This window comes from Temnothorax nylanderi, unplaced genomic scaffold (assembly GCF_030848795.1).
Source record: "Temnothorax nylanderi isolate EJ_2023f unplaced genomic scaffold, tnyl_v1.0 TNYL_tig0041_pilon, whole genome shotgun sequence".
In the NCBI taxonomy this organism is placed as follows: domain Eukaryota; kingdom Metazoa; phylum Arthropoda; class Insecta; order Hymenoptera; family Formicidae; genus Temnothorax; species Temnothorax nylanderi.
In genome coordinates, this window is record NW_027249103.1 from 137,965 (window position 1) to 152,367 (window position 14,403).

The window sequence follows — 14,403 nt, forward strand, 5'->3', positions numbered from 1 at the left end:
GATTAATGCACCGTACGAGAAAAATTGGGATCTAACAATAAGCATTAACTTTTAGAGGATGAGCAGGTTTTTTTCATGACTTTTTATGATTTTTATTTATAATTTTCAAAAAATAATTATTGCCTGTACCTGTAGATATCACGAAACGATAATTTACAATATTTATCGTCTATCTTTCCATAAAAGAATACATCCATACGTAAGAATAAGTCGAAATATACACTTCGATAAAGAATTGTCGTTTTTTCATACACTTACGAGTCGTTAATCACGCGGGCTAATAATCATTTATTGTAATAATCGTAAGATATTATAGCGTTTATTATCTTTTGCTACCTGCCGCGATCGCGTGTTGAGGAGTAATACAACGATACACGAAGCGGCACGCATTCTTACCTGCTCGCTCGAATATCAATAAGCGAATGGTACGGTGACCCCCACGCCCGCGCGCCGCGCCGGGCCACACAATAGCACGCTGTATGTCAGGGGAGGGGGAACAAATACCAAGACCGCGTGCCAACCGACTTGTTATCGTCCCAAAACGTTATTTTTACTTTAATGATTTAAATTTACTTTTTACGTTAATTATTACAATATATTTATACTCATATCATTCTATAGGCAATGTGATTTATAAAACTGAATTACTGGCTAATTATGACTCAATGAACGGTTTGAAAATATATAAATAATCGAAATTCAAATGTTACGTGCACAATACATATCAAATGCCTTGCGAAGTATTATTAAACGAAATATACACATTAAAGTAATAAGTTTTCCGTAATTTGTTTCGCTCGATTCGGCGTTTACTTCCTCCGTTTTATTATCCTTTACATTATTTCGTATTATTCCATGTAAGAATATTCAATACGAAAGAAAATAATATTCATATTGACAAGACGTTCAAAATGTGAGAAACGTTTTTTAAGAAAAAATTATTGTCCAGAAAAAAAATCACAAAACAATAAAAAAAATATAATTTTTATACTGTTAAGCTCGTCATTCTCTATTACTTGGAATAAATATTTCGTTTTAGCAACATATTTCTTTTGATAAAGAGTCGATGCAATGAAAAGCTTACAAATTTACCTTGTAAAAATTATCTGATAAATGCGTTTATTGACTCCCCTCAGGGTTGCAAGTCGTTTTGTAGGGACGTTCCCAATCCTTTATTCAATTCTCATGCAATACTACCCTTCTCCTCTTACTTAACCCTTTGGGACCAACGGCTTAACGTCTCTTCCGAAAGACGGAGCCCAGTTTGCTCCGCACAAGAGCCTATCTTGCACGGAGGGGCGCAGCTTCGGAAAAAACATTCCATGGCTCTAGTGGACTCGAACCTGGTTCTTCAGATTACGAGTCTGGCGCTCTACCACTAGACCACACTGCCGCCCGATAATCGTTAATTGTTCGTAGAAAATAAGCACGTTTTGAAGGGTAGTACGCGGAACGAGTTGCGCCACTATCTCCTCGCTCGAATGTTATTGTGCGAATGATAGCACGACGACGACGGACGATCTTAGGTATGCAGTGACGCGCTATACGGCATAAAAACAAACATCAAAGCTTCGCGCTAACTGATTTCTTATCAATTCGAAATATTTTATAAAATAATTTCATGTTCAATATTCTGTTTCTTGCATTCGCACAAATAAATTTCGATATATGGATCGTTGTGTATGTTTAACGTTTATTTAAAGAATAAAATTTACCTCTTCTTTTGATTAAGAAGATACATATCATATAAAATTCAGTCGTCTTATCCTATCTTTTAATTAAAAAAATACGTATATCATATAAAATTCTAAAGGTGCCTAGGGCTTCTTTTGACTTTTACTCTAACAAACAATTTAAAAAAATCTTTGATCCTTATTACGAAGCGCGTGTACATAATATATTGTATATACGGTTAAAACGAGTATTTTATATTGAAAAGAAAAAAGTTTTAATTAAATAATTAAGTTTTTCTCATACTAAATTTATGATATCGCTGTTTTATATAATTAATACAGAAATAATGAATTAGCAATTAGCAATTTATCGACTACAAATAATCCCATTACTTATTAAACAATATAAAATTGTATTTATTGACAAATTTTCTAAAAATGCAGTTTTATCCTACGAATCAGTAGACATTTTTTCATAATCATTTTTTAATTCATTCACTATTTAATCAGCTTATTAAATTTTATTCATAAAAATTACGAACTATTGTATATGTAAGATAAATTAATTTTTGTGGCAAGTTTATCGACGCTAATGTCATGATCGTCAAATTTTATTAAGTGTAAATGTATGATTAATTGACATTAGTTCCATTATAGATATTCAATATTGTTTTCCTTGATTGATTGATCACATAATCGTAATCGGTCAATAGATAATCTATCTGCCACTGTAAACAGCTTGGCATGAAATAAACATTCAACAATATTTTATTTTAATCAAACATATTATATTATTACCTGATTCTATTGATTCTTCTTCTAAAATGTTTAAATTAGGTAATAATTTTCAATTCTAAACACAAACTCTTTAATTATTAATAACGCATTATTTTTTCTTGCTTTATGTCTTATAAAGAAATGAGCTTTTTATAGACTAATATAGGGTAAACTCGGGTAAGATGGCGATAGAGAAAAGATGCCCAACACATGTTCATTTGATGTTTCATGGCGAGTTAGATTGAAAGAACATAGGTTGGCCATCTTTCCTCTATGGCCATCTTACCCGAGTTTACCCTATTAGCAATTTTTCACACGTTTCAAGCTAATGTGTTTAAAATGCCATCATAGCAATTTTTAAAAGCGACAACAATATATTTTCATGTACTAAGATTCATTTTCAAGCGAAATGTTCTTATAAAGGATACAGAACAATAAGATATAGCATGATAACCGAAAAATAAATAACGAGTTCTTTTTTAGTAGAAAAGTGGAAAGAGATAAAATGTATCATTTTATAAAATTGACTTTCTGAAAGTTCTCTTAATCAGAGCATAAAGTGATCAAAAGTTCGAGTATTAATAAAGTTTTTTCAGAAACTTAGGTCGTGAAAATTCACATATGACAGATCGGTAAGAGTATTGCTGGGATTAACACAATTTCCCAGGGATTTCCCGAGGAACATGAGGAATATTTGCGAAATAGACAGTGATGTAGTACGCTACTGTATATTATTTCGCTAGAACTAGAAATGTTTACGACTCGGCGATAGCAAAGTGGATATAAATACTTATTACAAAATTTAACAGCTTGTGAATTAACAGCTTATTTAAAAAAATTTGCGCTAGATTCAATTAAAAAAATAATATTAAATTAAGATTAAATAACGTTAAATTCTGTAGTCGATTTTTGCAGTAAAATTACAATTTATTATCAGAAATTCAAATCATGATAGATAATTTAATTTATTTATTTCAGTTATACCAAAAATGACACCTACGTGATTACATTACGCTGCCTTTAATATTTAATTTAAAATATTATTAATTAATGTTAGTATCTATTAAAATATCAGCGTCTTAATTTTATTTTATGAGAGTCGTAATAAAGAATTAATAAATTGTGTTTCCTGATACTTGTCTTGTTTCGATGGTCTATATTCATTTCTCTATTTATATCAAGTATGATGAACTGTACGATTGGATTAATGCTCGTTGTTATGCCGATTCAAACATGTATACTAATATTAGCTTTCCATCGCGCGTGGTATGTATGCAATTCATTAACGATATTATTGTACAACAAATGTGGTATTATTCAAGCAGATGCCAAATATTTGCGAACCCTAGATCACAATATACATATAATCAAAATTTGCGATTTCGTCGAAAACTAAAAATAGATTATTTATGGCAATATTAATAAAATAATCTTATTGAAATCGACACAAACTTAAGTCTGATTAATATTTCCATGCAGTTGCTTTTATACCTACTTAGTGATAAATTTCGATAAAGATTTAAATGCTAAAAGAAAATTTGTGAAGTTTACTTTACTCGTTAATTTGTAAGGTTGTTCTGTCTAATCTTGTTGATTAATTCTGAGCAAGAAATTACTGCAGAGATATATTTCACAGGACACCCAGTGTCGAGTATAAAAATTAAAAAAAAATACTTTCTGTAACATTCGCCTTAAACCTCGGACGTACCGTTGAACTTTACGTCTATTTACGATGCTATAGCCTGTTAAAATGTGCGATGCCACGAACATAATATAGCAGTCATCGACAGTAATATTGACTGCTAATAATTCGTTGGTCTATTTGTTCGTTCGTTCGTTTGCCGTAACGTCGACGGTTTCTTGATCGTTCTGATCGGCCATTCCTTTAATAACGCTATTACAGCCGGCCTTGAAACGCGCTTCACTACGAACATCTTTTCTAAATCGACTCTGTAAACGCGTTCCGATCGGAATTGTCGAAGTTTCAGGAATATTCCAACGACTGCCCGCTGCCTCGCCCTCGGACTCTTAAGCCTTTTTAAATACGGTGGATACCAACGTCGCACACCGTGAGCAGCTATGTGCAATTTTGCTTCCTTCCGTGTTGCAAGGCGTAATGCTCGAAATGCATTTCGAGCTTCATTTTGAATTCAAGAGCCGTTTCAACCTTGATTCGCGAAAATCAACATTTCGCCGACGATTTTTGCACCGTGCAAATCCAGGATTGTAATTTCTAATTGGACTGACATTCTCGTAGTAATAAGAACTGACTGTTATAAGTTTGGTTAGTCACGATATAACAAATCCAATTTATTCTAATAATTTAATTGTAGTATTTCTTAGCGTGGACAAAACATCTGATTAAAAATGTAAATGTATCACTATAACTGATATGTCGTTCTTAATATAACTTGAAAATATATTGCAGAATCTTGCTTATCGCGAGATATCGCGACTATTAAAGTGGGTTCCCGCGATAAATTCTATTTTAGTACTGTAATGCGCGCGCGTGTATATGTAGGTCATCCATTCGCGTTGTAACATTTTAATGTTACAGACTTTATCAATATAATTTTGTTAATAATTTTTGTAAGCAACTATTTTTAGTTACAGTTCATTTGTGATAATATATAATTCGCAGAAAAGATATTGTATATCATTAAAAATATTTTATCACAGTTTTAAAAACTTATATGACTTGTCATATCAGAAATAATCGTGTCGCGATTAAAATATAAGACTTCCGTCACAATTTTTAATTTAGATTTTAATTTAAATTATATCCAATAAATTGTGTTAATCTTAACTAAAATTACAGAAAGAGAATTTAAATAAATGTAAGGTAGAAAACTAACTTAATATTATAAAATACATAAAAACAGCTAATATAAATCATATGCATTTAAAATCGTTATCCAACCAACATTTCTTATATTTTCACTTTTATATTGTCGAAGATATTGCATCTTTGCATTGCGTCTATGTTTCAGCGCACAGTCTGTTTTATGAATCGATAAAATTGAGATTAGCTTCAATTAAGGTCTATCAGGCGTCATTTGAATAAAAATGGCTGGCGTCAAAGGCCTTTGAATTTGAGCAAGTTCAAGAGGCATCCACCTAGAAGCTTCGCGTATACGACAGGCCCATTAAATTTTAAATGCCCGGGGATTAAATGCCGGAGCTCGCCCGCCACTTGATCCACTGACAAGTACCACGGCAGAAGCCTTGATACACAAGAAAACCTCGTTGAAAAGAAATAGTCAAGTGTCCTCTCGAAGTCGGTAGCTTTTGGTCGAAGTAGTTACTATTGAGTGTAATTGCTATATACAATTGTTTGCAAACGCCATTGCGGTATTTACACAAATAATAATCTATATCTGAACTGGAGCTATCAAAAATTTATATATCGAATGTATCTATATTGTGAATAATTGATTATTATTACTTTTAATATTATTTGTAGATCGGCAATTGTTTAAAAGAATTGAGAAAGAGAACTCGAAATACCAAAGCGATAACATTTGAAACGATATATCTTCGAAATGATGTTAAGAACAGTTGCGCTCCAAAATTGTGACTCCAAATTTTTCTGTGTATCATATATGTATACAATTTTTCAAGAAATTTTGAAAGAAGCGGTCTTTTTATACAAGTGTTAATGGGTCGTAACACCTTTCGATCAATTCGTAAACTGGCAAAGATGGTGGCAAACTCGTCGGTTTTATTCATAAAGAATATTACGTTACATATTCAGGAAGTTACTGACCGACTGTTTCAAGTTTCCGCAGGATCACCTATCGCTTTTCGCTCCGAAAACACGGTGTATGGAGCGCAACACAGTTCGCAGCGGTCGGCGCAAAATAAATTCTCCCCAAAAACGAAATCCAATACGAAGTCCGAAACCCCGTGTTATCCCGGTGGCATCGATCTCTATACGCTATACATCTCTCGTTTCGGCGGTAACTTTCGATACTACCGACACCGCCCTCGCTGGTCGCGTTCGTTGGCCGGCGTTATTATTCCGCAAGCCCGGTAATAACCAAATTAACGCTATACACGAATTTCCGATGCGGCGCACGTAGTTGTGCGCGGCTTACATCGACAAGGCGACCTGCAAGCGTAAGCGCTCCGAACTTCGGTATCGCGAGCTAGCCCCGAGCGATCCAATGCTGGGCTTTGGTCCTCGCTGCCTCTCTCTCTCTCTCTTCTCTCTCTCTCTCTCTCTCTCTCTCTCTCTCTCTCTCTCTCTCTCTCTCTCTCACACACACACACACACACACACACACACACACACACACACACACCATCTCACCTTCTCACCCTTTCACCCCTCTTTCTCTCTCTCTCTCTCTCTCTCTCTCTCTCTCCTCTCTCTCCTCTCGTTTCTCCATTCCTATCTATGATAACATAGACGATGTAAGCGAGTTTCGGTCAGCGTTCAAGGAACTCGAGGAGTACTATATCCACTACTCTGCCGCTATAACTACTCGTGTGTACTGTACACGTGGAAACTCATGTGTGACCAACGGATAAGTTCTTAACGACCCTTCACCTCGATACGGCCGCCACTACTGCCTCCGTCGTGCCAGTTGCATGTGCAGTGAACTGGTCGTGCTGTGCAACAGTTCGCGGGGATCCTTAGCGAATACATCGCGTATTCATATAAAGATTGAAATTTGTGGAAGAGAAAATGTGTTAATATATAGCAGAGAGACCCCGTTTTGTTTTTAATATTTTATAAGATTCTGATATTGCTAAATTGCTTTTACTATAGTCTACACCGCGTCCATTACGTATAATTAGATATATACCATAACATTTGTCTTCTCCTTTATAACTTAGATGAACTCAATTTCTGATATTACCACGTAAAGCAAAACTTGTACCGATTGTCGCGTTTCATTTATTTGCGTAAGTACAGCAAAATTATACCAATTTCAATTAATGGCTCATTCAACTATGTCGCGTTAAGTTATTTTAAGTTATTTTAGAAGCAAGATGACGAAAGCTAAGATTCGTTAGTATTCTACTTTTTTTTTTAATTAATAAAGCAATTTGTTATCAAATGGGACGGAAAATTGCATATTCACGGTACACTGTAATGAATAATTAGTTGCGTCTGGTTTTGATAGCTAGATAAAGTGATTTGAAGATTGAACTCGAGATGGCGTAAAAATTGATAACCGTCTTTTGTTAAGTTCATAATTATTTGTAAAAGTTTTTTTCGTTTTTTCGTTTGATAGCTTTTTTAAGCACATTTAATTTATTTGGATTTTATTTCAGAATTTTAAATATCTCAATAATTTATTTAAATAGACGAAGGTTAAATTTATTACATTTTTCGCAAATTTAAAGATGATAATTGATGACGCACAGCACACGCTCATTTGTTCATAACAAATTTTTCAATATTTAAGGGAAAATTATAATATCAACAAAAATAATATTGTGTTACACAATTATTGTACCGTGCAGCGTAAAACTGTCAGAAAATATAATTCCTGCGATAACATGCACACACAACGAGAATTAATTGAAATAGGGAAAAAGAGGCAACAATAAAAAAATCACGAATTCGATAATTTGTCGATGTCAATTTTCTGTAAAAACGATTCTAGCAGACAACAGTGTTATCTCACGGCTTATTCGATATTTCAAGCTTGTGCCCGACAGTTTTTCTAACAGAATGAACGGCTATTCCGTTGCAGAACTCAACTCGACATCGCCATCGACGAGCGAGCTCGGCGACCTCGTTGACGAGGCCGAGAGCGACGAGGCAAATGCGGACAACGCGGATGACGAGGATGCGGTCGAAGACATCCTTTATATGCGTGGTGCCACCTTCACGATACATCTGGATGCCCCAGCCGAGAATTCCACCGTGAACGCGACGAAGATAAACGAGGTGAACGGCGCGGATCGAATCGAGCTGCGCGCCACGTCTCAGGTAACATTATTCGCCATATTTCCCGGGTTAGCTTGTCGTATTACTCCGTAAGTGTTTGCATGTTGTTCTACGACCATTTGTTATGTAGGATTCCAGAGGGGTATTCGGGGAAAAATCTAAGGTCTTTGATCTATGATAAAAGTACAGGACAATGTCGGGACAGCTACTATTTTATTACTATTTTAGTACGTCCGCGACGTTAACGTACACGTTTTAGTAATCCTATTATTTTCATGTATAATGTAATATATTTTTTTAATTGTTACGTGTTGACAATTACTCATATTATTAATATATAATTGAGAATATATTATTAATATATTTAATATAATTATATTATTAATATAATTGAGATAATTGAGATAAGATCAATCTATCTTAAAATAAAATGAGAGACAAAGTAAAATTTAAACGCAATTGCTGGAGGTGGCAAATATATCGGTATATATGCTTTAAAATTTGACTAATTGACGAGTAAATACGAATTCAAACTTAGTTCTATTGATTCAGAGCAAATATTCAATACTGTTCATAGGAATTATAATCAATATCGCAAGAATTCACACTAACTGCAAAGATTTAATTGATCGATGTGTCCACGTGCCATTACCATTCGCTCTAAATGGAGAGAATCGATCGAACATTGTCTTCGGGTTAAGCACTCCAGAATAGAACATTCCGTAAAGGGACGTAAATGGGTATGGCGTGTCTATGTGCGAGGTATAGAAATAGCGATTACGTGAAATCGAGCTTGTGCTCGGAATGTTCTCAACTGAGGAATCTTCCTTTGAGTTCGAATTAATATTCCTGATACATCCAAAACGTAAAGTTTTGTATGACGGGATTAAGGATCCGATTGATTGTTGATGCTAAAAGATCTGACATAACACTATGTACTTTTTACGTTGTGCAATCATATTTTATTTTTTAAATATTGAAAAGTTTATTTTTGTCGCAACGACAGCAAAATTTAATTAAGGGTGAAATACAGGTAAATGTCAATATAAGACAATATTGTAATTTTATCAAAATGTAAAATGTATATCAACTGATAGAAATTAACCAAAATTATTGCAAATGAATATTAACATTGTGATTGATTACATGGGACATCATTATTATATAAATTTAATAAAATTGAATTGACACAGAAATTTTGATGACATCAAATTAACTGTTTGATAAAACCGATATAATGTGAGTTCAATCTTTCATTGGGTGATTTTCCACTCCGAACGAGTAAACAAATTTAATATTTCGCAAGTCTTGGCATTAAGCATGAGATTCGCAGCTTCTAGGCCAATCTTTATTCAAAAGTCTCCTCAAATAAAAAACATGAGTCGTGCAACAGGTACTTCACATCCGCTGCAGCTTTCTTAACATGCAGCAGGCTACCCCATTATTTCTGAAAATTTCTTGGCCCTGAATCGACAACAGCGAGCATAGGGATCAATAAGTGATGAGGCGGATGTCAGAAAGTCAACCATAAATATATTCTCTTCTTTTTCGCTGTTTACTAAACTAATGTTTAGTCTTTTCTCACTTTGTTATGCTCGAAACTATGCGAAAAACGCTTTCACAGAACTTTCTTTAACTTACTTTTCATTCAAATATATCAAATATATCAATCTTGTCTAGAATTATTCTTATTTAAGGTATATTCTTATTTAAGGTTGGCATGACATTTATGCTTCACGAATTATGCATTTAATATTATAAAATTTTTTAACACATATACATCATCTAGTCTCTAATTATTTTTCTTCTTTCTAAGATATCTTTTGCTTTTACTTTCCTCCAATTATTCATTGCATCAGTATCACTCATAAATGCGCGGATGTGTGTGCTTGTGTGTAATGTACGGATGAATATGAGTGTCCGCAGTGTATTGAGCTCGGGTTCGTGGGTTTGCTAAGCCCAAATGACTGTGCGGATCAGTCATCCCCGCGGGAAAATTACTGCTTGTTGATGCAGATAGGTTAATTATGATAAATGTGGTACTTGACACTGTGTTAAATGCGGTATTGTGAATATTTTCAAATGATATAATTGAGAAGCGTAATTTAACAATCTAATGACACGCGTTAACAGAGAGTGGTTAAAAATAAATAGGTAAAAATTCCCAATTATTTCGACTAATTCTAAATGCATCTTCTAAATTTAACGTAAATAGGCACATAGAAAATTGGTCTCCTTTCTTTGGCTTATATAGCTCCCTTTCAACGTTAAACCCTAATTTTTAAACGTGCAATCCGATATAAGACCGGTGATGACATTTCTTGTTCCTGCGGATGTTTAGGGCCCAAATCTGGAGCAAAAACTGCCATCCACAATGGAGAGCATCGTGAGCACTGAGCCAGCGTGTTCCTTGGACTGCGGACCGGCTGGAAATTGTTATATCGAGCAATCTCGCGGAGATGAAGTCGATGTGGTGATCGAAGACGACGACGACGGAGCCGTGGATCTCGAGGGCAATAACGTGAACCTCAGACGAAAGCAAGGAACGTTCAGACAGAGATGCCAGTGTCCTCTCGGAAGAGGTGGAGATCGTTGTCAGCTCGGTGAGTGATATTTTTTACCTTATCTCCCAATTTTCTTTCTTATCTATTCCATGAATAATATATACGAGGATTTTCGCCTCAGTTAAATAACAAATTTGCATTTACAACGCTGTGACGTAGAAAAGAAAGGTGCGAAACTTGTCGACACTTATTTCACCATAATTTTTTGCTTCGAAACTCATTTCTCCAAAATCTATATTTCCACAAGGGACCAGAAAGTAGATAATACTATCAAATGTCGCGCGCAATCTTTCATCCATTGTCCTCGGACAATGTTAGGCGAAATGAAAAATACATACATTCCGAAATTAAGCTCGATAAACAAGCGAGATCGACGCGAGATGTCGACGAGTGATTCTCTTCGCGAAAGTAAACTGAAGCTCGAGGGGCGGTCCTGCAGCCGATGAGGTACGAAGAATTGAAAACTTGCTCATCATCGGTCGCCCCTCTGTCCGCTTTGTTCCGCTCCGCGCTACAAAACTTACGGCATCTAAGTCGAAAGATTCGAGTGTATACTGTTTTCGCCTCGAGCTCCCGGGAGTTCCCGTGCATTCGAGGCGATCAGATCTGTTTGCACCTGGTTGCTTTACGGAAACTCCCAGGAAACTCGATGTGCCGAACGCTCTTGGTAATCTCAAACTTTTAACCCTTTGAGATGCCCGCTGCGGTGCACGCGCGCGCGACGTCCGGCGAATAACGTTAAACGCTCTCAACGATCTTTGGAGATCCCGTCACCGCGTCACGGAAATGTAAATTGCCGATGGCGTACACACGAGTAGAAGTTCATCATCATGCTATCAGCCATCTTGAATCATAACATCGAGAGGATGATGAGGATTATACACGAACGTTCCTGCCAATTTAAGTTCACGTAAATGGTCTTCTGTTAACAAAACTAGTTTATTATCGTTAAAATGTGACATAAACTCTGCTATTTGACATGTAGGAACAAAGAATAATTAAATACAGTTGCTAGAATAATAGTTCCTAGAGTCGCAAGAGAAATAACAGTCGGACCGAAACAAAGTTTCTGACGCATAAATCTGTCTAGAGTTTTCGCAAGCATAAGATACAAGAATTGTTCTCGTTATTTCCTCTCCTTCTTATCGTAATTCGATATGGTTATTAGAAACATATTACAAACCATCAAGGTAATGCTTTAGTAGGTAACGATATAATCTTTCAATTAATATTAGCAGCTTCCAATACTTGCGATTTCCAAACGAATCATATACCGGATACTTATTTAAAAAAAAAAATTGATATTTATTTCAACGTTATCAATACCAAACCAATAACCGGACTAATTTACCAATATTGGATAACAAAGCTCAAACGAGACAACACGTAGTTTCAAGATCTCGGATAGCTGAATATCAATTTTAGAAAAGTTTCGTTTAACTAACTGCGAGAAATAAAGATTATCTTCGTAAACGAATAACGAATAAAACATATCTTCTTTGTCTTATCGACTATGTATCGGTCTTCGTTTCCAACGGTATGAACGTTCGAAATGTACGGATTAAGCTACTCGATATTCGGTTTAATCTTGCAGAGTGGTTTATATTGCATCATGGGATTGCATAGGATTAAGCGGCAGAAAAATTGCGAGAAGAGATCGATGGTTCGTAGTTTGAAGTATGTTTTACGCCTCAATATTTGAGTGTTTTATCGTGCAGTTTCCGTATATGAGGCGGATCGATGCAAGAATTATGATATGGCAAACATTCATCTAGTTCTCACGACGAGCTGTATAATGCAATCGCTTACCTAAAATGATTAAACCATATCTCATAGCAATCTGATTTTTAATTAACGGCAGCCGCATTAAATTTTTTTTAGATCGATTTTTTCCATCCACGACGTGATAATTAAAAAAAAAGACGTGATGTAAAATATATTAGAATTTTTCATGAATTAAATGATAAAATTATTTTAAAATGTCATGCATATAAAATATAGTTAGGTATTATACAACGCATTATATTAAAAGAAATAGGTCATAAAGCGAATAAATACATGCACGGGCAACATATCCGTTTTCGCTTTTATTTATCAAAGTGTTATCAATGTATCAAAAATGCATAAAGATATTATCACTGCTTGCTTATATTTGAAGTTAATTTATTGTTACGTGATTGAAGAATTACAGAAAATTCTGTGAAAATGTATGAATGGTAAAGAGTCTGATTTGTATATTGTAATCCTGTACATTCTGTGTGGCTGCGTTATTGATGCTAGTTCCGAGAATGATGGTGCTTACAAGTACACAACAGAAAGCAAATGCTTTGTAGTAAAAGCAAAAGATTATTCATACGAAATGTCGGATATCCTTTCGCTTTATGCGTTCGCTTCATGCTTTCGCTTCTACCTCTACTAAGAGTGTTCTGCGTTTATTTACACGAGTCAATAACGCTTCTGTGTAGTACAAGTAAACGTTAGAAATTTAACTAGCATAGTGGAAATAAAATAATATAATAAAAATTATAATAATAATAAAATTAATGATTATAAATCATCAACAGCATAATTAAAATAAAATATTAGAAAAGCTATACACTAATAACTATAAATAACATCATGTTTGCACATATTTTTAAAAGTGTCCTATTTATATATGATGTGTATTATACTTTTGACTAATATATTAATTTACAATAACTGATGCTAAATATTTTGAATAGCATTCTACTGACTAAATAAGAAAATTATTTATTATATGAGAAAATAATTTAAAGAGACCCTTATAGAATTGGTTTATGTATTATCTACATTTATTAATATTTGTACTGTTGCTTTTCTCTCGTTGTCCGTTACATCCTATTATATAGATAACTGTATGTTAGTTTTCACGACAGGTGCACGGATCAAACGTCCACGACAGGCATTTTGATTGCGAACGATACTTTACATTGTGCTCTGAATGCATCATGTTACAGGAGGCTTGTTTTATATTGACCTAGTACAGGATTATTCGCCACCTTGTTATTCGGCGTGGTCAAATTAAGCCTCGCTGAGCGGCTTGGGGTAAAACCACGAGGTGGGCGTTGCCTGCCAGTTAATTCCGCTTGCGAAGGTTTAAAGCAAACGCGACCTGCAAACCGAGTCGTCCCCGTTGATTCTCTGAGCAAGATCTAACGAGCTTAATTTATTTTATCAACGACGCCCGCTGCACACCACGCTCTCCGTTCCCGTTTATACATATAAATATTTATTCTTTCGAATGCGAGTACGTCCGTTCTCGACAAGAAATCCAAGCTACGAATATTTGTGCGTTAAAAATATTGACCATCAGGCAGGAGCAAAAAGAGGCGTGACGTTATATAGTGCAGATACGATATAATCAGCGTAACAAATAAACTCCACAACGTGTTTGTTACGAACGTATAACACGTTTTTATAAAGTGACTTAATTAAAATATACATTAGACCTTATATTTTAACT

General features: G+C 34.8%; 1 protein-coding gene across 4 annotated transcripts in view; it reads left to right on the forward strand.

Annotated features, from left to right (window-relative positions):
* LOC139771521 (pikachurin) overlaps positions 1-14,403 on the forward strand; it is a 103,385-nt gene that overhangs the window by 25,741 nt on the left and 63,241 nt on the right. For all 4 annotated transcript variants that reach the window (XM_071704349.1, XM_071704351.1, XM_071704352.1 and 1 more), the window contains exons 4-5: positions 8,159-8,397; positions 10,697-10,958. In XM_071704349.1, coding sequence (XP_071560450.1) covers positions 8,159-8,397; positions 10,697-10,958 — 501 coding nt within the window. The remainder of the gene's footprint in view (positions 1-8,158; positions 8,398-10,696; positions 10,959-14,403) is intronic.